Raw genomic sequence first — 27,907 nt, 5'->3', positions numbered from 1 at the left:
TTACCATGAAGTGAGATTCCAACTCATGATTCTGATGTTTGTGGTTTGTTGGAGTTGGAGTTGGAGTTAGTGTAAAGTGAAAAGTGAGAGGTGAAACAACTTTTGTCCCAAATCTTTTCTTCTTAGACGAGACAAGAACATTATGGATCCGTTAGTTTCTAATTTTTTATTAATTATTCTTTGAGATTAGTTCAATGTAGTACGTTGCATTCAGTTTATAATTTGTCATTAATTATTCTTTGAGGTTAGTTCCATGCAGTTGCATCAAGTTTTCGATTTCCCGTTAATTATCATCTGAGGTTAGTTCAGTGCAATTGCATCTACTTTATAATTTCCCGTTAGTTATTCATTAAAGTTAATTCAGTACAGTTGCATCCAGTTTTCGATGTTTCGTTAATTAGTCTTTGACATTAGTTTAATGCATTTGCATCCAGGTTCCAATCTCCTGTTAATTACTCTTTGAGATTAGTTCAACACATCTACATCCAGTTTCTGATTTCCCGTTAATTGTTTTTTCTAAGTTAGTTTGATAGTTTACAATTTCTAGTTATTTATGCTTTGAGGTCAGTGCGATGCAGTTACATTTGGCTTCCGATTTCCAGTTAACTATTCTTTGAGGTTATTTCAATGCATTTGCATCCAATTTCTGATTTCCCGTTAGTTAATCTATAATTTTAGTTTAATACAGTTGCATCAAGTTTCTGATTTTCCATTAATTATTCTTTGAGGTTAGTTCAATGCAGTTGCATTCAATTTCCGATTTTATATTAATTGTTTTTTTAGGTTAGTTCAATGCATTTGCATCAAGTTTTCGATTTTCCGTTAATTATTTTTTGAGGTTAGTTCAATGTAGTGAGATCAAATTTATAATTTCCTGTTAATTATTCATTTAGGTTAGTTTAGTGTAGTTTCATCAATTTTTCAATATTTCGTTAATTAGTCTTTGAGATTAGTTCATTGCATTTGCATCTAGTTTCCGATTTTTATTAATAAATATTTAAGGTTAGTTCAATACATCTGCATCTAGTTTCTGATTATTTATGCTTTGATGTTAGTTCGATGCAATTACATCCGATTTCTGATTTCCCGTTAACTATTCTTTGAGGTTATTTCAATGGATATTTGCATTTAGTTTCTGATTTCCCACCAATTATTCTATGAGGTTAGTTCAATGCAGTTGCATTTGGTTTTTGATTTTCTGTTAATTATTTTTTGAGTTTAGTTCAATGCATTTGCATCCAGTTTCTGATTTCCCATTAATTATTATTTGAGGTTTGTTTGATGTATTTGCATACCGTTTATGATTTCCCATTAAATATTTTTCAAGGATTTGCATCCAATTTCTAATTTTCCGTTAGTTATTATCTGACGTTAGTTTAATGCAATTGTATCTAGTTTCCGATTTCTAGTTAATTACTTCTTGAGTTTAGTTTATTGCATTTGCATAAAGTTTTCGATTTCCCATTAATTACTCTTTGAGCTAAGTTATATATTTGAATCTAGTTTTCGATATCCTTTTAATTATCTAATGTGGTGTAATACCAACTTCTACTGATCTATCTGTAGTGTCTTTGCAAACATAAAAAATAAATTATGTTTGATTTACTATGTGGGATCATCAAAGATTATCCAGTTCCCGATTTCCTATTAATTATTATTTAAATTATGCATGACTCACTATGTGACACTACCAAAAAAATGACTTTACCCGACAGACTTCAGAAAGATTACCCGACGGTTTATAACCATAGGAAGTTACCAACGCCTTTTATCCGTCGGGTATTAGTTGGCCATCCGTCCCGGAGGTATTACAATTGTTTTGTTCTGTCCGACGGTTGCCCGATAGTTTTTAGCTATCGGCTAGTTCGACTGCCTTTAACCATTGTTTGTTTCCAACGGACACCAAAATATGGCCGTACTTCTTAACCGTTGGCATATCTATTCAACAGGCGGCAAAGATTTCACTTCCCACGCTCTAAAATTTCATGAAAAATTAAACCCCTAAAATTAAAATAATAAAACCGACTCTAACAACTGCCGAAGTTTTCAGCTTTTCCTTCATACGCAATAGCTTTCGCGAGCACGTCGGACTATTACCTCTTGAATTTCATTGCACCGACGCCCTTCTCAACCTGAACAGGTAATTTCAATGTTTGAATATTTAGTTGAGTTGTTTGAATCTCAGCCTCATTCTCACTTCGTTTTCTAGTTTTTGCATGTTTAATCCTTAAAAAATATTCACTTTCCTTCACTACAAAGCCACCACCTCATCTCTCTCGCCACCCGCGATCTCCTCCTCCACTGCCACTACTACTCGTTTGAACATCGGCTTTTAAAAGATGAAAACTTTAGTTATTTATTTAAAACTTGTGTTCTGTTCAATAAGTGAAACATGATTTCTTTTCTAGCTGTTTTATTAAAACTTGTGTTTGATTAATTTCAGCTTTGAGAATATTCGTCTATCACCATAATTTCTGGTAAGTTTGTCCAATTTGATTTGTGTTTCGACAAAGGGCTTTTTACATAATGTCTGATCTTCTTGTTTAAATTGCTTTGGATGACAAACAGGTTCCTTGGCTGTTTTTCTTTGCTTTCTGTAAGTGTGTATTATATATTTTAGTGTCGTTGAAAGTTTAGTATTCTATAGATATGCACTGGCTATCTTTTTTTTTTGTCTCTTATACGAATTATGAAAGCTCCATTTGATATATAAGCAATTGTAAGAATGCATTTTTCTTTTTCCCCATATTCTATTTTTTAGTTCCCAATGTGAGTAAAGTGTTTTTATTTTCAACATTTGTTTGATGAAACACGATAGTTAAAGCGCCGGCTTTATACTAGTGGTAATGCATTTTGTGGAATTAGAAATGTCGTGTTTATATAGCTTTACAATTGTAGAAGTAATTGTAGCAGACTAGTATTATATACCTTCAATGCCGAAAAAATATTCGAACAGAAGAGGTGTATGGAGACTAGTATCATATGTAGCATACTAGTATCATACCTTCAAATCAAAGGCTACTGACTTTGATTTGGTTTAAAGCAACTCATCTTATTATTATTTGAGTAATGCTTTTAAATGGTAACGATCTTCAAACCACCGAGCTACCGGTATCAAACAAAAGGTCAATCCTAACATGTAAGCTTCTTTATACCCTATACAAGTATGCCACACATTAGAGTAAAACATCCCTCATGGTAACGAACATAAAACCGCCTCGCAACTGGTATCTGTCTATTAAGGTATTGTGTAGGGACTTCAAATGATGCCGAAGTAGAATGGTAACCTTATTTCTCTTTGGGGGTAGCCATTAAGTAAGATCGAGAGGGAAAATGTTAAAAAAAGTAGCCATTATACAAGGTATGAGGAACCACAAAGATTGTTCACTAATTCTCATACTGTTTGGGTTTCCTATCCTCTCTTCGGCACCTTTCTCTTCTTCAATTAGGGTTCTTAATCTCCACCCTAACCTTGTTTAGTCTGTTTGGGGATCAAACTTAAGGTGCATGTTTCTGGCTTTGTGTGTTTGAGGAGTGAGGGAGTGTGTGTGCTTGTGCTTCCTTCAAACCTGTTGAGTAACGATAATACCGGACCACAACGAGATTGCACATAGTGCCTAGACCAAGTCTTTGCCGGTAAGGGTATACGGACAAGAGGTAGCACAAGCGACTAACTAGAAGAGGCTGCAAAATGGTCTTCAAACTCTACTTAACAATAAACCTTCTCAAAGAAGGACAAACAAGATCTTCAAAATAACAATCATTATGGATACAATAAACAAGGCCAAAGATATTAAAATCACCTTACTTCTCAATTGGAACCGCAGAAAGGCATTTAGTAACTTCATGCTACAATTTTGCACCTTGGCTTCCTAAAACTACAGTTTCATTGTAAGCTCTCAAGGGCAACAACAACTGACTGACATCATCTGTGAGAGATAGAAACGAACACTGTTTACTGACTGACAACTGCTTGTGTTCTTCACACTTTTCAGTATGAACTACTTTTCTTCTCTTCTATCTTTACTTCATTTCAAGTTGCTTTGAATAAGTAACTGACCCCTTTGTTTGTTTTTTTCTTTTTAATGATCAGGTGCTGTGAAATGGGTCGTTAGAGAAAGTGGTTTTTGTTCAGAGAATGGTTATGAGAGTAATGTTATAGTGACAAAATCTATTTATCATAAAGTTACTAATCCAACACTTTCACCTATTCATCTTCAAGGTTAGTTAGTTATAATACTACGACTTAAAGTTTGTATCTTTGGTATTATATTTTCATTAGAGAAAAAGAAATGTTGGGGTTGGGGAAGGACTTTTTTTTTGTTTGTTTTTTAGTGTGAATTGGAAGCAGTATTTAAGTAATTGAATGTTTAATTTAGTTCAATATTCATCCATGTCTTGACATTAATTTGAAAATTAAAATGCTATAAGAGAAGCTTTTGACTTGGCCAATAGTATTGGAATGGTGTGAAGATACATGGGGTTGTTTGTAAAGTGAACATATTAGTATTACAATTAGTGACATATAGATTAGCCATGTAGGCGTGTCACGGATATTTTGAATATATCCCAACAAAGAAGTTCATAAAAATTCGCAAAGATAAGCAATGTAGTATAAAAGAAAATCTCTGGAAAGACTTAAAGGGTGATCATAGGCATTAATATATGGTTGGTATAATTTTCTTTGTGGAATTGTCTCTACAAGCGACATAATAACACGACTCTAATATCAATAAAGTTAGGGAATGTACTTAAATGAGTTGGGAGAAGGCTAAGTAGGTATATCCACGAGAATTGTTATTGCGATGAAATGTTCTCAAAAATATTTTAGCTAAGTTACTATTTAACTTTGACAGACTTGCGGGTTTTACTGTAGTGTTTACCGAGAAGATCATGCAGTAATCACACGAAAGTCATGTATTCAGCCCTCTCCCCAACTGGTAAGTCCTGCTTTAGTTGATGTCCGGAGACTTAGAAGAGAGACTGTTCATGAATATATGGTTTTCGTCTTGCGCAGGTCTAATACAATGGGCTTTATCTAATCACTCCTGCAATGGGTTCACACTTTGTAATGTACCTAGCCAAGATGCAAGGTCTGTCAATTTCTGTTGGTTTTACGTGGATTTGCTAAATAGACATGTTTGTAGTTTATTGTCATTGGAAAACCCTGTAGTCAATTTCATACACTTGAAGAATACACGCCCAACCGAGGTTTGCTTCCTCATCTAGTCTAAGGTTGTGGTGATATGATCTAGGTAGTTTTATTACTTTTGACTTGGACCCTAACCATGTGATTAGAGTCAATGTTGGAGAAATATGATGAACTCTCATTTTTCTAGTGCACCTTTTATCATCACTTCACCTAAAAAAAAAAAATGCCTTGACATACTTTGATAGCTTGTAGTTCCAGTTCAAGAAACCGATAATGTCAAAGTCACAACTTAATTTGGTATTGTGACTACAAAAACTGAACCCATTTTCTTTTATAGTCTTCTTCCTCTCTTCTTTCTAGATATTCCTACTTCAAGTTCTCTTTATGGTCGCATGACTTACATTTCTTCCTCTGGCTGGTGCGGTGCTTTGTGATGCCCTACCTTGAGGAAGATGTTGAAAGGTGTGGAAATTTCTTTATTTGGGTAGTATCCTATAACATACACTCATGTTGCACCCTCATTTTAAACATAAGTATACCGAAAAGAATCTTATAATTTACACTCCATTGATCTTGTCGGATATATCTTGCATTACGAAAACCGGATAAATTTGTATTTTTATCCCGATTGCATATTTTGTGGTTGGACCTTCTTCTAGGTTCCTTTTTTGCTTCAAAGTGCTTGTGACAGCGTGATTTAATGTGTCTAGGATTAACCAAGAATTGCTGGTGTGTTCTCTTCTCAGTTGTTAGTTTGTTATGAATTTATACCCAGTGAATTATTTGCGGTTACGTGAATTCTTAAGTATTGTATTTTTCATCCTTTAGAATCGAAGAATAGATTATGATGTCTTTCATGTTTAATGCAGGTTGATTCATATGCATACCTACGCTAATTTTTAGCATTCTCATTAGGTGTGAAACATCAGCTACTCTTGTAGTGTTTGAGCGGAGGTAGGCTTTGATACTCTCATATGTCTGCGTATGTCTTTTTAAACATAGTTTGTGCTCTCTGCGAGTCTGATTTGATACTATTGGTTTTAGAATGTAGAGAGTAAATTAAGATCGATATGTTTAAGTGGATTTGTTGTTCCTTCCATCTGTCAAAACACTTCAAATTTTTGTCTCATCAAAATCAAAAAGATTTTCATTCAAAACACTATGATAATACAATAATTCTATGAAGGTTAATGACTTTTGGGTTGAAGAGGCAACTTAGAACAATATATGCATTCCCATAGTTTTCCACTCTTCCAAAGTAGTTGCTAAAAGAAGGGAAAAACTCAATTTATACTACCCCCTGTGGATAATAGCGAGTAGAAATCCATTTAATATATAGCTCCACAAAGGAGGAGAGTAATTCCAATGGAATGAAATTGTTATGGCCTTTTCTTTTAATAAGTTATCAATTAAAGTATGCTTTATTGTGCAATGGAAAAATGGAACAACAAAGGCATAAAATGTAGTCCTTTGAACAAGCCAAGCAGTGATCCACTAATTACATGAAAATAAAGCTTGGGAACTTCTAGTCTTTTCCGGCCTCCTCATCCGAGTATTCGGTTGGTGTGGCACCAATTAGAGTACTTTTGTTACAAGATAAGTTTGGAATTTTCATTTATTTATTAGGTATGTCAATCATCGAGTACTTTTGTCACAAGAATAAGTTCCAAAATTTCGATTTATTTATTAGGTATGTCAATCTGCGAAATCTTGTTCTGAACAGATCGTTGGTTCAACGGCCATGCAGCCACTTCTTGACACCCGGTGAGGTACCTTGTTATATGCCTTTGTATTACTCGACAGGGGATTTCCTCGTTCCATTATTGTTTCCTCTTGTCTTATCGTCTTGTTTGTTGTAATTTTCAATGGAAATCAGGACCAAATTTTGTCAATAAGGGTTTGAAAAGGATTTGGGGAGTATTTTTTTTGATGATATTAGAAACATAAAAAAGAGAAAAGTAGAATCTCCTGTATCAAGCCACAAATTGAGATTCTTGATGCCTTCCTGTAAAAACAAAGTATATACCTTGGGAGACACTTTCGGAGAAGGGTCTTGCAATATAAAAAGCCTTATATGCTACATTGTTTTATTCTCCCCTAAGTCCATTTTTTTCACTGTGAAATTACTTGTTGGAATTTCTTTTCGAAATTTTGACATGCTTGGAGGTCAATTAAATAAGACTTGTACTAATGGAAATTTAACTTGCAATGTTTGATAATTTGCACCAAGTCATATGATAATTCTTTTGCCGCAGGAATGCATGCATGGTTTGCTGCTTTTGTGGATACTTGGTATGTAGTGGTTGTCCCAATAATTGGTGTTCAGGTGCCACAAGCGATAGTTTTGACGTCTCATGTGAATAGGAAATGATTGCTAAAAATTGCACTATGTATTAGAAGAAGCTAACGGATATGTCAAATGATTGTAGGGATTTAGATGGGCCATAGATAATGACAGACATGGTTCATTTTCTATCAAGGAATTTGATGAGCAGTGTTTAAAGCTTAGAGTTGCTCGTGGAAACCTATGGCATTATTCTCTCTCAAGAAGAGACTTGCCTGACATTCTTCTCTCTACTGCTCGCTCTCTCTTCGAACAAGTAAGTTTTAATTGTAAGTATAAAATACCTCTTTTAGTTTTTGGGGACTCATAATAATTTATAACTTATGATTTTGATTTGCTCTAGATCATATATGCTCACAAGAAATCTTTTGGGGAAGAAAAGTATGCAGAAATACGGGCTACTTTTGATTGTATTCATGGTCATAAAAATAAGGTATTCCTATTTCCTCAAATAAATTCTCCTTGAGGGATGTTTTTGTTCTCTTTTACATTTGCACCATCTTTTGAGCAGTCCCTTGTAGATTTATGACCTCTTCTGTGTTATCTCTTCATCTATTTTTGAACATTACCGAATCCCCTTTTTACCACTTGAGCATGGAGGAGGGTTTAGGGTAACTAGCATGATGTAATGGGGGGAAGGGTGTAGATTAGAGTTCGAGTAGCATCTTTTACGTGAGATCCATTTGTATATTTCTTGAAAGTTTTTGAGAAATTAATTAGGTGACTTTTACTGTTAAAAAAAAAGTAGTGACTAGTGAGTATAGAAGATAAAAATTGTCGTAGAAGATTGAAATTGAGCTTTCCCCAATCATTAAATCCTGTGCTTTGTGGTTTCCTTCGCATAAAAATGAAGTAAATTTGAGATCGATATCTTCACCACTAACAATGTAGACTCATTCGACTTTTGTGTGTTTGATTGCAGTATGAAAAACTCCAGTCATTGAGTTCACTCATTGCTTCATCAAGCCACAGTAGGTTGACTTCTTCGTTGGATTCATTTGTCATGCCACTCAGAGAACTTTACCTTCAAAGTTCATCTCAAGGTAAAATTTTTATGAGTTAATATATGCTGTCTCTGTTGGTTATAATTGTGTATGGTAAACTTCACCTTCAAAGTTTGTCCTCCAATGTTTTATTCATACTTGGTCCTCTAGTATGAGGACTTTCTTTTGTACCAAAAACTTTTACATTTGTCTTCAACTTAATGCTTTTCAGATTTTCTTGAAAATCTTGGTCATGCATGGTTACATGTTGGGGGGGGGCTGCGCTTCCAACTTTTGCTTACCCCTGATGATCTAGATCCTGCCATCAAGTATTCTATCAAGCATTCTCAGGTTGTGGAAAAGATATCATTGCTGGGACTTGAAATAAAGGTCTGTTTGGAACTTCATCTACATTAATTATGTCTACATTGTGCGTCAACAACTTCATGGAAATATATATATATATATATATATATATATATATATATATATATATATATATATATATTGATGAAAGATATTATATTGATAAAATGGAGATACTACATTACACCTACACAAAGTAGCTTACGCCACTTTCGGATCGGACCTAGTGCCCCCGGTATCCCACGAAGAAGAAAAAATAGAAGAAAGGTAAAACAGAAGCAAGTAAAATAAAGAAAACCAAAAACAATTGAAGAAAAGTCAAAACTCCAACTTTTGAGTACCATGGTGGTACCAATAGCACGACGAAACCAAATTGCGGATGGAAATTCTTGGATCTAGACACGTATAATTGTCACTAAAAGCTAATGCCATTACTCTTGAAAAGCGGTGAGAGCATAATTAGGTATAATGCCTTTGTATATATATATATATATTGATGAAAGATATTATATTGATAAAATGGAGATACTACATTGTCTACACAAAACTTTACGCCACTCGGATCGGACCTAGTGCCCCCGGTATCCCGAAGAAGAAGAAAAAATAGAAGAAAGGTAAAAAAAAGCAAGTAAAATAAAGAAAACCAAAAACAATTGAAGAAAAGTCAAAACTCCAACTTTTGAGTACCATGGTGGTACCAATAGCACGACATCAAACAAATTGCCGGATGGACTTCTCAAAGGGTAGATTCTTGGATCTAGACACGGGTATAATTGTCACTAATCGGAAGCTAATGCCATTGCTCTTGAAAAATCGAGAGCTAATTAGGTATAATGCCTTTGCTATGGCCTTCGGTTGTGGTATTTTTGCTTCTGAATGTGTTGCTGGTGAGCTCACGTCTTTAATCAAACATTTTTCTGGTTATTTATATTCTCAATTCAAATTCAATTTAAGATACAGTCTTTTCATTGGATCATATTGTTATTTCCAAGATGGCAGGCGTTGTTGTGGATAGCCGTGTTTCTTCTACTTGTAAGCAATTTTATGTATTATGGTAGTAGCTTTCCTAACTAGTGCTGAAGTTCAATCTCACCCCTAAACTTCTTGCAGGCAATCTTAGGAGTGGGAACAAAGCTACAAGATATTATAACACACATGGCTCTTCAAAATCCAAGATAGGCATGCAGTTGTTCAAGGACGCAGAGAGGGCGCACAAATAGAACTTAAGGCTTTTGATTCTGTTTTGGTTAGTGTACAAACTTCAAACATTCTTCCAGCACGTGTTTTTGATTCTGTTTTGATTAGCAAGTTTCTTACATTCAAACTTAAGGCTTTTGATTCTGTTTTGATTAGCAAATTTCTTACATTCTTCCAAAGACGTTTTTTTTGTTTGGGTATTTTCATGGGCTGGGATTTTTTATTTGGGTATTTTTAGGTACTTATAGCTAGAATAGAACAGCTAGAATTATTTCTAGTTCCTAAGAGTACTTCATGATCTTCTTCTGCTTCTTTTTTTTTGGTCAGCAAAACTCACTTCAAGATCTTGGGAAATGGATTACCAACTTGGTGAGACGCTTTGGACCTTAGTGATTTTGTTGAAGGGTTGAATCAAGATTGCAGTATGAGTAATCTATTGTGTGGGATATGCAAACTTCATCTATTTTGGTTTTTTGAGTATGTTTGTTGTAAGTAATGGTACTAGAGATTACTAGGACTGGTTGTTAGACAGATGGTGTACGTGGTGCTGATTTTTGGTTTCTAAAGGAAGTAATATGTATACTTAGTGAACAACATGTCTTATTCTTATTTTTTTATTTAAACACATTGTTTCTTTATGAATACATTGGCGTTTGTAGCATTTGAGTGGGAACTTGCAAGAATGTAATGTTGGGATACCTGAAACAATTATTATAAAAAATATATTTTTTTAAATAAAGAACTAATACCCGATGGATGAAAACTGTCTAGTAGCAAACTACCCGACGGCTAGCAGCTGGCATATCCGACGGCCCGATGGCAATTTGGTCTAACCGACGGTTCATAACAGTAGAACTATCCAACGGTTTTTAACAGCAGGAATATCCGACGGTTTTTAGCAGCAGGAATATCCGACGGTTTTTGACAGCAGGAACTATCCGACGATTTTTGACAGCCGGCATATCCGACGGTTATTAACAGTGGGAATGTCCGTCGGCAAAGATCTTCAACCCCGACAGCCTGTTTTGACCAATAAAAACCGTCGGAAGGCTATGCCGACCGAGCATTTTCCGACGGTCTTGCGGCAGTTTTGGTCTGTCAAGTAATACCTTTCGCGACAGCCATAGTCAGTCGGGTAAAATCGTTCTTTTGGTAGTGTGAAATCTGCAAAGATTATCTACGAACAAGAGTTTTTATATGAATTATTCTAAAAAATATTTGCAAATATACAGAACTATTATATATTAATATTATATTGATCACTCATCCAAATTTCTTATAACGTGAAAACCATACTTTCTATTAATAAAAAAAAAAAACTCACCTTTGATAAAACCTTTCAATTTTATTTTGTTGTTTAATAATAGAAGTTTGATTAAAGTTTTGTGAGATTGCCTAATAAGGTGAAGTTCATATATATTGAAGCTATACGGAAAGAGATATGATAAACACAATTTTAAATGCAAAACTATACTTATCGAGACATTCTCACAACATATAATCCAACTATGTTTTGAGGTTAGTTCAATGCATTTGCATCCAATTTTGATTTTCCATTATTTATATTTTGAGGTTATTTCAATGCAGTTGAATCCAATTTCCGATTCCCGTTATTTTTTTTTTAAGGTTAGTTCAATGCAGTTGCATCCAGTTTCCAATTTCTCGTTAATTATTCTTTGCAGTTAGTTCAATACATTTTCATCCAATTTCCAATTCTCTATTAATTATTCTTTAAGGTCAGCTCAATGTATTTGCATCCAGTTTTTAATTTTCCGTTAATTATTCTGTGAGATTAGTTTAGTACATTTACATACAATTTATGATTTCTCGTTTATTATTTGATAAGGTTGCATTTGCATCTAGTTTCTGATTTCCCGTTAATTATTGTTTGAAGTTAGTTCAATGAATTTGCATCCAATTTCAAATTTTCCGTTAATTATTTCTTGAGGTTAGTTCAATGCATTTGCATCAAATTTATTTTTTAAGATTAGTTCAGTGTAGTTGCATCCGGTTTCCGATTTTCCGTTAATTATTCTTTAAGATTAGTTCCACGCATTTGCATCATGTTTCCAATTTATAATTAATTTTTCTTTGATGTTAGTTCAATGCAGTTGCATCCAGTTTCCGATTTATAGTTAATTTAATATTTGAGGGTTAGTTCAATACATTTGCATCCAGTTTCTGATTTTCCAACAATTATTTTTTTTTTATGTTAGTTTGATGTATTTACATCCAAGTTTTGATTTTCCGTTAATTATTTTTTGAGGTAAGTTTAATGCAGTTGTATCCATATTCCGATTTTCTATTAATTACTTTTTAAGATTAGTTTAATGTTTGTATTTGCATCAAATTTCTGATTTCCCGCTAAATATTATTTGAGATTAGTTTGATGCATTTGCATCCAATTTTCGGTTCCCCATTAATTGTTCTTTGACGTTAGTTTTATTCAGTATTATATATGTTTTAAATATTTTTCATTATTTTTTTGCCATTATTTTTTTTTCATTTTCTATTATATATTTTGTGATGTTATTTGTTGTATAATTTAATTTTCCACATGTAATTTGTTTTAATTTTGCATATAATTTATTTAAGCCCAACGTCCACTTTAACTGAATCTCATTATTCTGCCGAATTATATATTTATCACAATTCTGGCCACTATATATATATATATATAGTGTTGAAAATTTATAAATTTATAAATTTAATTAGAATATGTCGTAATTATTGTGGCCAAAATTGTGATTTTTAGAATCCTTAACTATGAATAAATGTTTAAATCCCATTGTGCATGGCGCATCAAATCGGAAGGGTTTTAGGAAAATCGTTTTCGGTGGAAACTATTGTTTTTAGCAATTTAGTTTTTTGTCTCATATTTTTTTTCATAATCTTTATATATATATAATGGCAGTCCCCTTTCAGGCTCATTGGGGTTGTCCACGTAAGCAGGGGGATTAAGAAAAAATAGGAGAAAAAAAATAGTAAGTAAGAGTCCCAATTAATTATGTTTTCTTTATATACTAAATCTCTTTTCAAGAGTCCTAATTAATTATGTTTTCTGTTTCCTAATCTATACACATCCAAACAAAGAATAATAAGGATTACAGGAGAGACTCTCTTCTTCAAGAGTCCTAATTAATTATGTTTCCTGTTCCTAATCTATACACATCCAAACAAAGAATAATAAAGATTACAGGAGAGACTCTATTCAAATCAGGAGAAAAAAATTGTTGATAAAAAAGCTAGAGAAAGAAGTTGCGAGAAAAAAACTAAATAGGAACTAAAAGTCCCAATTCTTGAACTTCTAAGTATCTCATATTCTCGAGTTCTTCAATTTACAACTATTGTGCTGATTTCAAAAGTCTCATTTCTACAAGTCTTCTTTCTTTACCTCCCCCAGTATGTGCTGATTTCAAGAGTCTTCTTTATTTTGATTTGTGTTTACCATAAAGTTTGGAGTGTTAAGGGAGAAGGTAATGCAGGTTTAACATTAGTACGTTTGACTGTGACTCCTGAGATTGACAAACCATACATTTTACGTATATATATCAACCCTAACTGTTTATCAACTCAGTCTACTTCCTCATCTAAGGAGAAGGTTAAGTTATTTATTTTAGTCGTCACTATCTATATATTATCCACATATTTTAGTATGTTCTATAAAAACGTTAGTAAGTAGATCTAAAGCTTTAAACCTTACATGTATAGTTTCGGAGCTTTGAACTTCTCTTTCATATGAGCAATTCTTGATCAATAAATTTTTTCAAGTAACTATTTTCACTCACCTAATCCTCATCTACTAGCTGTATTTTATATAATGTGTTTAAGACTTATATTTCCTTTTTACGTAGTTATTAGCATGCCCCATCCATGCTAACGGATAAATTTCTTTTGACATAATAACAAGATTTCAGTTCATCCTAAAGATGTAAATGTAGTTACTTATTGATGGATCTGATAACCAAGTGTTTTTTTCCCCATATTCTATATTGTTTTTATTTGTTTCAATATGTGGTTGTTATTTTTTATTCTTCACTCTTAATTTCCTAAGAGCATTTCTAGACCAATTCGTGCATGGGTAGATATCAATGATTCTATCCATAATATCTTTAGAAGTTGAAGTAATCCAAACTTACTTTCATGGTTGTTATTAGGTTATATTTGCATAATTTGATAAGTTCATGGTCGTTGTTTAAATTTTGAATAGGGTTCTTGGTGTTAGTAGTGTACTCAAGTGAGAATGAATTACTTTGTACATGTTTAAAGTTTGTGTGTTAGTAGTTTGTATGTCGATGGTATTTTGGAGTAGATAAATTTCTCAGGGAGTGTCAGTGGCACTGCCAGAAATAAGAGATTCTTACATGGAAACACAAATAGGAGATTCTTCAACAGAAGGTGAGTTAGTATACTAAATGAGGTTTTCTTATTTTTTAGGGTATGTTTTGCTGAATATATATATATATATATATATATATATATATATATATATATATATATATATATAATAATAATTATTATATAATAATTATTATTATTATTATTATTATTATTATTATTATTATTATTATAATCATAAGTAAACCTTGCAAATCTAATACGATATAATTGAGTTAGGTTGTATTTTGTGAAGTTGCATTGTTGGACTACATATTCAAAACTTGAAACTGTACTTCCAAATTTTTTGGTCGCACTAATTTTATTGTGTACATATGTCTATGTAGGAACATTTGTGCCGTTCAGACTACCATTCTTTAAATGCATACTTAAAGTAAAATGATGTAAACCTACATAATAATATATATACTTGAGGGAAACCAAAAGATTCCATGATCATGTACCATAATAGTTGAGTAATATGCTTATATGAATTTATTTTCTTAAAATTGAAGTTTAGGCACACAACATAATTCATATTTGATATTTCTTAAATTTTGTGGGAGTCGATTTCCCCGATTTTTCAGTTCACAAGTTAATGTTTAATGTATCTTAAAGTTAAAGCAGTCGGTACTGTGTTTTTCGACCCACTTGGGTACGTTTGATTGATTTTCTAATCTGATTGTTTTGTATGTTCTTTGATTTAGGTGTGTTATTAATATAATATAATGCTGATTTTCTTTCACATGCGTTGCTTTGCTATATTTTTGTTAGCCATAAGCTACTACATTGGTACTTTCGTCCCACTTACAATTACAAAAGGAATGATTTCTTAGCACTTGGTTTCTTTTGTAACAAATCAATCACGAAGAATCTAAAAAAGCATCACATTTTGGGTATGAATTTGAAGGTCTTGGTTCTCCAAGTCATGACTCAATCCTGAAGGTTGGACGACTCATTGATGCTTATCTAGCGGAAATTGTGCCTGAGCCATATCTAGATCTACGGAAATTCATTGCTACCATTGAAATCTTGCTTGACTATGCCCGAGTTATTGATGATGGACTCTATAGAGCAGCTGATATATATTTAAAGACAACTTATCCAACTTTTTGTTTTTGTTTGTGTTGCAGTTTGAATTCATTTCTAATATAGAGTGATGCTGTGATTCAGTGTTAATTCGACTCTTTCTTATACTTTACTTCACTTTAATTTGTGATGGAGTTCTAATTAATAGATTTCTTTCGTAGAACAAAATTGAAACTTTTATCACAGGTTTGTTTTGAAATTTTCATGTTTTTAAGAGTGATTTTTTTTGTAATTGCACTATTAGTAAATTAAGTATTTATTTGCCTTCTATCACGGACCACATTCCATATTTGTCTCAGATGGTTTTCAAATATTAAACCATGAAGAGGAGTACCTGAGTTTTTTTGGAAAATGGGTCATTGAATCAATAAACATATCAGTGTTCATGCTCTTTATGTGCTAACATGAATTAGCGAACGATGAACATTCTTATTAGCTGCTTTGAGGAGTACTTTGATAATTATCAGGAAATCAGAAACTTGACACAAATGCATTGAACCAACCCCAAACAATAATTAACGGGAAATAGGATAATAATGAGAAATCGGAAGTTGGATGCAACAATATTGAACTAACTTCAAAGAATAATTAAAGAGAAATCGGAAAATAGATGCAACACTGCATTGAACTAACTCAGAATAATTAACGGGAAATAGGAAAATGGATGCAACACTGCATTGAACAAACCTCAAAGAAAAATTAATGGGTAACCAGAAAATGGATGTGAGTGCATCAAACTAACCTCAAAGAATAATTAACGAAAAATCGGAGACTGGATGCAACACTGCAATGAACTAACCTCAAAGAATAATTAAAGGGTAACTGGAAATAGGAGACGGGATGTAAATGCATCGAACTAATCTCAAAGAGTTATTAATGCAAAATTGGAAAATTGGATGCAAATGTATTGAACCAGTCAACGTCAAAGAATATTAATGGGAAATCGAAAACTTGATGCAAATGCATTGAAGAAACCTCAAAGAATAGTTAACGGGAAATCAAAAATTGGATGCAACATTGCATTGAACTAACCTAAAAGAATAATTAACGGGAAATCAAAAATTTGATGCAAATGCATCGAACTAACCTCAAAGAATAATTAGTGGAAAATTGGAAACTAGATGCAATTGTATTGAACTAACGCCAAAGAAAAGTTAACGAGAAATCAAAAACTGGATAAAAATGCATTGAACTAACCTCAAAGAATAATTAACGGGAAATAAAAAACTAGATGCAACTTCATAAACTAACCTTAAGGAAATAATTAACGGAAAATAAAAAATTGGATGCAAATGCATCAAACTATCCTCAAAGAATAATTGATGTGAAATTGGATCCAAATTAATTTAACTAACCTCAAAGAATAATTAACATGACATCGGAAACTGGATGCAAATCCAGCAAACTAACCTCAAAGAATAATTAATGGGAAATCGAAAACGGATGCAAATGCATCGACTAACCTTAAAGAATAATTAACGGAAAATCAGAAACTTGATACAAATGCATTGAGCTAATCTCAAAAAATAATTAGTGGGATGAAAATTGAAAATTGGATGCAAATGTAATGAACTAACCTCAAAGAATAATTAACGGTAAATCGGAAATTGGATGCAACACTGCAATGAACTAACCTCATAGAATAATTAACGGAAAATCGAAAACTGGATGTAACATTGCAATAACTAACCTCAAAGAATAATTAACGAGGAAACCAGGAACTAGATACAAGTGCATTGAACTAATTAACCTCAAAGAATAATTGACAGACAATCGAAAACTGGCCTGGATGCAAATGCATTCAACAAGCCTCAAAGAATAATTAACAGGAACTTGGAAACTAGATACAAATACATCAAACTAACCTCAAAGAATAATTAACAGGTAATCGAAAACAACATGAAACTGCATCAAACTAACCCCAAAGAAAAATTAACAGAAAATCGAAAAGTGGATGCAACTTCATCAAACTAACCTCAAAGAATAATTAATGAAAAATTGAAAACTGGATGCAACTGCAAGGAACTAACTTTAAAGAATAATTAATAGGAAATCAGAAACTGGATGCAAATGAATGGAACTAACCTCAAGGAATAATTAACGACAAATCAAAAACAGGATGCCAATGCATGGAACTAATCTCAATGAATCATTCAGGTGTAATCGAAAACTAGATGCAAATACATCATACTAATAATTCAAAGAATAATTGCAAATGCATTAAAAATAAAAAACTAATGAAAAAAATGCATTAAACATTAAATTAAACTCAAATGATAATTAATTTGAAATAGGAAACTGGATGCAAATGTATTGATCTAACCTCATAGAGTTATTAACGCGCAATCTAAAACTAAGTGCAAATTCATAGAACTAACCTCAAAGAATAATTAACAAAAATTGAAAAATAGGAAATCAGAAATTGGATGTAATTGTATTGAACTAACCTCAAAGATGAATTAACATAAAATAAAAAAATTGGATACAAATGCAATGAACTGATCTCAAAAAATATTTAACGGAAAATCAGAAATTAAATGCTAATACATTGAACTAACCTCAAAACATTGTTGTTTTATGTGTAGTGGAAATGTCTCAACAAGTATATGATTGGGAATGACTTGATCTTCAAGTATATTCAATATGAATTTCGCCTCATTGGGCATTCTCACAAAAATTTTATCAAATAACAAAAAAAACTCGAAGGGTTTTTATAAAAGTGCGTTATTATTATTATTATTATTATTTTCTGAAGTGTGATTTTCATGTTGCAAGAAATTTGGATGAGTGACCAAAGTAATATTCATATCTCATAAATGGATCTATCTATATAGTTCAAATATTTTTTTAGAATAATTTAATATAACGACACCCGTTCGTAGGATGGGTTCGAAAGCTAGTTAGCTATATTGTGTAGGAAAAGTTGGAGACTCTGTGAAACTCTAGATAAGATTGTTTTTTCGTAATTAGTTATAGTGTTTAGGAAAAGTTATAGACTCTGTGAAACTTTTGATGGGATTGTTTTCTTATTTATATCATACTTTTTTATAAGTAGTAATAGAATTTAGAAAAAACTGGAGTCCCTGCGACTATTCCAAAAAATAGATTGGTGAGGGTATATATATATGAATTGGAATATGTCGTAATTATTGTGGTCGTAATTGTGATTTTTTGAATTCTTAACTATAAATAAATGTCTAAATCACATAGTGGATGGCGCATCAAATCGAAAGGGTTTTAGGAAAATCGTTTTCGGTGGAAATTATTGTTTTTAGCAATTTAGTTTTTTGTCTACTATTTTCTTTTTCGTAATTAGCTATATTGTTTAGGAAAAGTTGGAGATTCTGTGAAACTCTAGATGTGATTATTTTTTCATAATTAGTTATAGTGTTTAGAAAAAATTGGAAAGTCTGTAAAACTCTAGATGGGATTGTTTCCTTATTTATATCATACTTTTTTATATTTAGTAATAGAGTTTAGGAAAAACTGGAGTCTCTGTGAGGGTATAACTATAATATATATCTAAGGATAAAGATAAATATTTATTTCCTATTTTATCTTCTACTTTTTCTTAATTAGCCATGATATATGGACACTCTAGAAACGCTTCCTCAATTAAAGAGGGTAGAGCTATAATATATATATAAAGAGTACTCACCTCATTTAAGAAATGGACAAGCAAAGGCGCTCAATAGTGTTCTATGGGCTTATAGAATAACACCACGAACTACTACTGGAGAATCTCCTTTTACTCTAACATATAATATGGAAGCCGTAACTCCAGTAGAGATGGTGGTAAATACATCTAGAACTAAAGTTTTGATGAATGGCCAGAATAAGAGCGTCATGATAGTGAAAGTGTTGAATCTCGAAGAAAAACGAGATGAAGTCAGGTTGAAGTTGGACACATATCACCAACAAATCAGAAAAAAAAAACTTTAACAAGAAGGTACGAGAAAGGCATTTTCAAGAAGGTGATTTAATCTTGAAGATGGTAACTCCAGCCACTAAAGAAAAGGGGCTGGCAAATTAGCAGCTAGTTGGGAAGGCCCTTACATCATTCACAACGTTGGAGTCAATGAAGCTTATTACTTAAAAACTTCTGAAGGTGAGATATTGCCAAAGCCTCACAATGTAAGCAATTTGAAAGTATTTTATCAATAACGAATATGTTTGTTCATTGTCATTGTATATGTTTAAACTTCTTTATTCAATAAGGAGATTCAAGTTTTCCAATTACCATGTGCGTGCAAATATCAAAGTATCTTGCTATCTGTAGAATTTGTTGATAAACAGGTCCATATCATAAAAATCCTGGTATCTGTAGCATCGATGCTTCGGTACCAAGTCAAGGATAAAAAATCCTGGTATCTGTAGCACCGAGCTCGATACGAGGTAAATATCAAGGAAATCCTGGTATCTGTAGCACCGAGCTCGATACCAGGTAAATATCAAGGAAATTATGGTATCTATAGCACCGAGCTCGATACCATGTAAATATCAAGGAAATTCTGGTATCTGTAGCGCCGAGCTCAAGACCAGGTCAAAGAAAGGAGTATCCTGATATCTGTAGCATTATCTCGATACCAGGTCAATGGCGAAAACTCCAGGTATCTGCATAATCATTTTTAATTGACATAACAATTGATACTATTTGTCTGTTATGATAGTATCGAAATTGAAAATTTATTCTCAAAATAGTAAAATATATTAAGTATTAATTGATACTATTTGTTTGTGATGGTAGTATCAAAATTGAAGATTTCTTCTCAAAATAGTAAAATATATTAAGTAACATACCAATTGATACTATTTGTCTTTTAGGGTAGTATCAAAATTGAAAATTTTCTTCTCAAAATAGTAAAATATATTAAGAATCAATTGATACTATTTGTCTGTTAGGGTAGTATTGAAATTGAAGATTTCTTCTCAAAATAGTAAAATATATTAAGTACCAATTGATATTATTTGTCTGTTATGGTGGTAGTATCTAAATTGAAGATTTCTTCTCAAAATAGTAAAATATATTAAGTATCAATTAATACTATTTGTCTGTTTGGGTAGTATCAAAATTGAAAATTTCTTCTAAAAATAGTAAAATATATTAAGAATCAATTGATACTATTTGTTTGTTATGTTAGTATCGAAATTGAAGATTTCTTCTCAAAATAGTAAAATATATTAAGTGATATTGATACTATTTGTCTGTTATGGTAGTATCGAAATTTAAGATTTCTTCTCAAAATAGTAAAATATATTAACTACCAATTGATATTATTTGTTTGTTATGGTAGTATCGAAATTAAAATTTTCTTATCAAACTAGTAAATGTGTTAAGTATCAATTTATATTATTTGTATGTTATCGTAGTATCGAAATCGGGGATTTCTATTCAAAATAGTGAAATATGTTAAGTATCAATTGATACTATCTTTTCTGATGGGTGGTATCGAAATCAAAAAATATGGCACAAGTATAACTAGCAAGAAATAATTCTAAGTATAGATGCATAATAAAGAGCACAAAAGGGAACTTCTTACTTCAAAAAGACAGTAGAATTTTGTTTCAAAAATAGCCCCAACATTACAATTTTCGAAAGTACAAATTTCAAATTACTCCTTAGACTAATGATCAATAGCAGCATCGACCTCAGCAAGATCATGACCAACTTGTATTAGCTCAGGATCAGTGGTTATTGCCTCGGGGTTGATTGGTTTAGTGGTTTTGATATTGGTTGGTGCCTCAACTTCGACAACCTCATCACCAGCGTCTTCATCTTCAGCCTCTGAGACAGAATCATCATCTCCAGCATTCAGTTTATATATACTAGTCAATTAGTTCTTGGGGTAGATGAGGTCTAAAACTTTTCATCACTTTAACACAGTATTCTATTTGGGAAATGTTAGTAACCCGCTCAGCATCGGCTAGAATACGTGTTTTTTCCCTCTCGTGATCTGCTTTAATTTTTTGCAAAGTACCCTCCATTTGTTTCAACAACTCAATCTTTTCGCTAACCAATTTTTTGGCCTCATCGATAGCTAATTTTTGGGTTTTTTAGACATTAGTCCTAGTCTTACTATGGTAATTAGACTTTGGTCCAGAAATACTGAAATATTAGGTTTTAGTCCTAATTCTGCTACTTGACCGTCAGTCAACTAAGTTGACTGTGGTCATGCTGCTTGCTTTTTTGAAATGGCAAGAATGCCCCTGAGCATTCATCTCATGCACTTACCTATTGAATTATTGATTGCACACGTGTAATGAAATGAATGGGTATTAGAATCTTAATTTTGTGGCCGTATGATTTTAGTTGCGCATCTCAATATCGTGAAATAAGGAGGGAAGGTTCCCACCATATTCGCTCTCTCTCACTCTCTTTCTTCAAACCATCGTCCTCTCTCACTTTCAATCACTAAAACCTGTTGCGACCATAATCGCGACCTATAGCTTTATTAGTACTCCGGCTCTCATTTTGGATCGGCTGCACCAATTTGGTTGCCTACGTACCCATTTCGGGATCAAGCCGCCGTAGTTCACCTCTCTCCTCACCCCTCTCTGCCTCTCTTCTTCGCCTCCCCTTCTACTCTCCTTTCTCTTTCTTTTTATATCCCTCTCTTAGGTTTACCTCATGGGGCCTAGTCTAGTCTTGGGCCTTTCTCTTGGCTCAACACATACTGTGGTCTGGGCCTTTCTCTTGGCTCAACACATACTGTGGTCTGGGCCTTATCTCTTGGCCCAGTACCTATGTGATACATCCCTGAATATGGCTACTACATTTGCCCCTCTCGGGTTCAGCGGCGATGACGACGATGGACCCGAGAAGTCCTCAAACTTTCTTGTCTTTCTCTTTGAACTCTGAATATCCACAGTATCTTGTGACTGTACGTAGTCTTCTCCTCCTTAGGACATTTCGTATCCATGTACTCTGCTACTGGACCGTATGTTTGTGAAGTACTCAATCCATCAGTTCTTGTTCATATACCCCATTAATGTATCCCCAAAGGATCTCATCCCCTTCGCTCTCCCCCTTCAACTCGATACAATGCCCACAATGTGTCTCAACCCAGCCATAAGCTCTCCTTCATAGAACTCACTACTATGTCCACGGAGTGTCTCACCTCAGCCAACCTCTCTCTTTCCGAAAACTTGCTACTATGTCCACGAAGTGTCTCAGCCCTGTCATAATCTCTCCTTCACATAACTCACTTCTATATCTGCAGAGTGTCTCACCCTTTCATTTCCCTTTCGTAGGACTCAACTATCTCATCCCCTTCACTCTCTCTCTTCAACTCAATACAATGCCCACGCTGTGTCTCAACCCAACCATCACCTCTCACAAAGAACTCCCTACCATATCAGCGGTATGCCTCCCCCAGCCACCTGCTCTCTTTCTCGGAACTCACTGCCCTGTCTGCGAAGTGTATCACCTCAGCCGCCATCTCTCCTTCAGAGAACTCACCATTATGTCCGCGGAGTGTCTCCGCCCTGTCATAAGCTCTCTTTCACATAACTCACTACTATATCTGCAGAGTGTCTCACCCTTTCATTTCCCCTTTCGTAGAACTCCTTAATCTCATCATCCGGCTTTCTCTCTTCAACTCAATACCATGCCCACAATGTGTCTCAACCCAGCCAACACCTCTCACATAGAACTCACTACCATATCGGTGATGCGCCTCCCCCATCCACCTGCTCTCCTTTCGGAACTCATCAGCCTGCCTCATGCGAGTGTATCACCTCGACCACCATCTCTCCCCGAGAGAACTCACCACTATGTCGGGAGGTGTCGTCCCCTGTATTTATCCTTCTCATAACTCACTACAATGTCCGGAGGGTCTCTCGCCAGCCATAAGCTCCCCTTCATAGAAATCTCTATCATGTCCGCGGAGGGCTCATCCCCCGTTGTCTCTGCGCCTCACGGGTGGAGAGTCGGATGAGGGCAACTCCACTTGCTCCCGGGTTTGATTTTCGGATCTCATGTCCCAGAGGGCTCATCCCCGCTATCTACTGCCTGGGTGGAGTCGATGAGGGTAACTCTGCTTGCCCCGAGGGTTTGATTTCGGATCTCATGTCCCGGCGGAGGGCTCATCCCCGTTGTTCGGATCTCATGTCCCAGATATCTCTTGCATCTCAGGACTGCGACTCAACCGGGCTCTGGGGCTACTCTCTTTGACCAGCCTATCTCTTGCCTTTTACGTCATGAAGGGCTCATCCCACCCCACGGGCTCGCTCGAGCTCTCGCCTGTTGGGGCTCTTTCATTGCCTTATGTATCTCTAGCATCTTTGGTCCGCGGACGGCTCATCCCACTCCACGGGCTTGACCGGGTTGTCGCCGGTTGGGGCTCTCTCATTGCCCCATGTATCTCTAGCATCTCTGATCTGCGGAGGGCTTATCACACTCCGCGGGCTCGCTCGGGATCTCGCCTGTTGGGGCTCTCTCATTGCCCCATGTATCTCTAGCATCTCTGATCTGCGGAGGACTCATCCCACTTCGCGGGCTCGCTCGGGCTCGCCGGTTGGGGCTCTCTCATTGCCCCATGTATCTCTAGCATCTCTGATCTGCGGAGGGCTCATCCCACTCCGCGGGCTTGCTCGGGCTCTCGCCAGTTGGGGCTCTCTCATTGCCCCCAGTATCTCTAGCATCTCTGATCCGTGGAGGGCTCATCCCACTCCGTGGGCTCGCTCAGACTCTCGCCTGTTGGGGCTCCCTCATTGCCCCATGTATCTCTAGCATCTCTGATCCGTGGAGGGCTCATCCCACTCCGCGGGCTCGACCGGGTTGTCGCCGGTTGGGGCTCTCTTATTACCCCATGTATCTCTAGCATCTCTGATCCGCGAAGGGCTCATCCCACTCGCGGGCTCGAACGGGTTGTCGCCAGTTGGGGCTCTCTCATTGCCCCACGTATCTTTAGCATCTCTGATCCGCGGAGGGCTCATCCCACCCCGCTCTCATTCGGATAGCCCCACGACATATCCGCGAAGGGTCTTCTCGAACCCCTCCGCTCTCCTTCGGAATGTACATCCGGGAACATCTCAGCCTGCCCCATGTTTGATTCGGACACGAGGGTCCACGAAGGGCTCGTCCCCTCCGCTCTCTGGCTTAGAAGCAGCTCCTCTCTATCTCTTCCCACACAAGAGTAGACCCAACATCCTCACTACATAGAGATACCAGCAGATTTCGAGGTTCCCCGTATAGCTAGTATGGGGCTAGACCCCGGTCTTGCTTAATGTTATATCCTGTAATAAACCCGCTCAATCTCAAATCTGTTCCGCGGATCTTTCTCTTCCTCTGTACCCTGCCGCGGTGTATGCCCCTATATGTTTTGTCACTTTTGTGCTATCATCTTACCATCCGTATTCAGACGCTTCCACGCCGTTGACCTCAGTCCCAATCTATTGGTCCCATTGTTCCTTTGTCTCCAACTTCCTCGCTGCCGATGTTGTTACATTGAATACTCTACAAAAAACTAAAACCACCAAGAACACTCTCAGCTTGTTAAGTGTCACCAACAACTTGCCCAAACCTTTCACCAGTATGATGTGAAAAGTCATTCCCAAAAATTACACAAGCTTCGACAAAATGAGGAAACATCCTCCCTCTTAGGTGCTTATCTTTGGGATGTGCCCTAAAATACGCATCCCACGCTTGACGATCAACCCCAATACACTTGGTTTCTTGGTTGTAAGAAAAATCAAACTCAGTAGTCTCGATAAGTTCATTGACAGTGTTGTAATCCTTCTTCATAGTTTTAATCCTTTCCCATAACACGTGGATGAAACTACTTGATTTACGTGAAATATTCGTGCTACGATCATCAGTCAGATAGACCTCCTTCATCTCCTGCATACTATGACAATTTCATAGTAAAGCCTTTGATACTCTGGAAAAATGAATGTCTAACTTATAACCTGCAGACTCCATTCTAGCTACAATGTCAACCATGTCCTTAAACTTGTCTTGAGAAATAAAGAGAATTAATAAGTCGGGTTTGCACACCGGCATGCATCATCAATCTAACACCCATCTCTAATGTGTAGAGAAAAACATTTAAAGCTAGATCAACCTTCTTCTCATGGCAGAGGCAATTAACCAAGTAAACACAACTTGGAGGTGTGACGCTAACTTTACATTCTTCAAGCACGTTAAAGATCTTGAGAGCTTGATCTAGCATTCCTGCCTGACACAACCCAGTGAGAAAGATATTGTAAAGTGAAGACTCAACAACTTTGCACTTCATATCTATTTCTAGTACTCCACGAACTGCAACTTCGATATTTCCTAGATCCACATTTTTCTCCATTAATTTGAGTCTCTCGTTGTTGTAATCAGGAAGACCTCTCATATACTTCATCCACAGACTAAAAGCTAGTATCCACTTCCGCTTACGACAATAACACTTCATCAGTATTGTGTAAACAGCCAAATTCGGAGAAACACTATTTCTTTCCATCTGATGGAAGACATGAAGGGCATCCTCTCCCGTTGAAGCCTATCAATTAGTGTCCCGTACGTAATGGCATCAGGGGAGTACCCTTTAAGTTGAAGATCCTTAAAAAGTTTGAAAGCACTATTTATATCACCTGATTTGCAAAAACCATTCATCAGTATGTTGTACGTAAAGAGGCTAGGCACAACCCCACTATTAGCAAGCTGTCTGAGAAGCTTGTAAGCCTTGAGTATTTTCCCAGATTCACACAAGCGCTCTACCATTGTTTGCAAGCTCGCACTATCAAGGACCTGATCTGCACCTTGAGAGAGTCGAAGAAATAGAGATGGGTTTCTCCCAATCTCCATCTTGAAAAATAAAATCTTAGCTTCCTCTAACTTCTGAACCTTACAAAGACCACGTATAAGAGCATTAAAAGTCATTACAGTTGGAAAACATTTCTTCTTCTCCATCTCTTCAAAAATCTGTTGTGCCTCCCCTTCTAGACCTTGGTTACACAGACCACAAATAAGAATAGTGTAAGTTGCAGCGTCAGGAAAACTTTCATGCTTTGATATCTCTAGTTTAAGAGACCGAGCCTTATCCATAAGCCCCGCATCACAAAAACCCTTGATCAAAGTATTATAGCAATACGTATTAGGAACCAAACCCCTCTCACTCATCTCAGTTAAAAACGTTAATGCCTCCTCAACTTTACCCGCTTCCGAATAACCTTTAATCATAACAGTATAAAACACAACATCAGGAACAATATTTTCCTTCAAAACCGTCCTATACCATTCACACACCTCATCAAATCTCCCAACTCTAAACAACCCATTGATCAAAGAACTATATGCATTCAACCCAATAACAAACCCCTCCTTCAACAAACCAATAAGACTAAGAGACTCATCAACTTTACCAACTTTACATAACCCATCAATCAAAGCATTGTAAGTAACAATATTAGGACAAACACCATTCAACTTCATACTATCCAACAAACTCTTCGCCTCGTCAGTTCTATTAACATGACATAAACCCGAAATAACAACAGTATAAACCATAGTATCAGGACTAACTCCTTTTTCCACCATTTCATCAAACAATCAGTATCGCGATCTTTCGTTTTCCCGCCTTTTTACAGAAACCATGAATCAAGATAACAAAAAAGTAGACCGATTCGGAAAAACCCAGATTTCAACATTTGATTATAAAAGCGACCAATGCTAATAAAAACACTTCTTTCTCAACTAACAAATGTAATACAATATTAAAAGTAAATGTATTAGGAACTGAATTAAACTCTTTCATCTTACCAAAACACTCCACAGCTCTCTCCTCAAATCCCGCTTTCTCATAAGCTGTAATTAAAATCTACATTACTTTGGTTTTGGAGCCAAAGACGGGATTTGAGATTTGAAACTTGAAACCACACCCATTTGTTTTGGGTTGGTTCGATCCTTGATCCTGTGTTCTCTCTGTCTTCATCAGCAAAGTCAGCCGGACCCACTGCTTTCGTAGACAAACTCAGGTGGATTCCTCATCCTCAACGCATGAATGTTTAAGTCGAGTATTTGACTTTGAAAATAGTTAATCAGTTCAGCCAAAGTCCTGACGTCCCCACAGACGACGCCATTTGTTGCGACCATAATCGCGACCTATAGCTTTATTAGTACTCCGGCTCTCATTTTGGATCGGCTGCACCAATTTGGTTGCCTACGTACCCATTTCGGGATCAAGCCGCCGTAGTTCACCTCTCTCCTCACCCCTCTCTGCCTCTCTTCTTCGCCTCCCCTTCTACTCTCCTCTCTCTTCCTTTTTATATCTCTCTCTTAGGTTTACCTCATGGGGCCTAGTCTAGTCTTGGGCCTTTCTCTTGGCTCAACACATACTGTGGTCTGGGCCTTTCTCTTGGCTCAACACATACTGTGGTCTGGGCCTTATCTCTTGGCCCAGTACCTATGTA

At 35.5% G+C, this 27,907-nt stretch overlaps 2 protein-coding genes and 1 long non-coding RNA gene across 3 annotated transcripts; 2 read left to right on the top strand and 1 right to left on the bottom strand.

Moving 5' to 3' along the window:
* The first annotated feature begins 2,079 nt into the window (after nucleotides 1–2,079).
* LOC147492149 (uncharacterized) lies at nucleotides 2,080–4,222 on the top strand. The gene is made up of 3 exons (XR_015198448.1): nucleotides 2,080–2,140; nucleotides 3,897–3,994; nucleotides 4,094–4,222. It is a non-coding gene; the product is annotated as an uncharacterized LOC147492149 (long non-coding RNA).
* Nucleotides 4,223–7,409: 3,187 nt separating this feature from the next.
* On the top strand, nucleotides 7,410–8,896 carry LOC147492148 (midasin-like). Its single transcript, XM_086567421.1, has 5 exons — nucleotides 7,410–7,478; nucleotides 7,582–7,752; nucleotides 7,840–7,929; nucleotides 8,419–8,539; nucleotides 8,712–8,896. Exons 1-5 carry the CDS (start codon nucleotides 7,410–7,412, stop codon nucleotides 8,894–8,896), a joined length of 636 nt encoding a protein of 211 aa, XP_086423547.1.
* A 17,014-nt stretch (nucleotides 8,897–25,910) lies between these two features.
* On the bottom strand, nucleotides 25,911–27,035 carry LOC147492147 (uncharacterized). The gene has a single exon (XM_086567419.1). The coding sequence runs from the start codon at nucleotides 27,033–27,035 to the stop codon at nucleotides 25,911–25,913; it is 1,125 nt and encodes a 374-aa protein (XP_086423545.1).
* Between the last annotated feature and the right edge of the window lie 872 nt (nucleotides 27,036–27,907).

Source organism: Coptis chinensis, chromosome 6 (genome assembly GCF_015680905.1).
Source record: "Coptis chinensis isolate HL-2020 chromosome 6, ASM1568090v1, whole genome shotgun sequence".
Taxonomy (NCBI): Eukaryota; Viridiplantae; Streptophyta; class Magnoliopsida; order Ranunculales; family Ranunculaceae; genus Coptis; species Coptis chinensis.
Note: the sequence above shows the minus strand (reverse complement) of the source record. Positions and strands in the feature narration are given on the sequence as shown.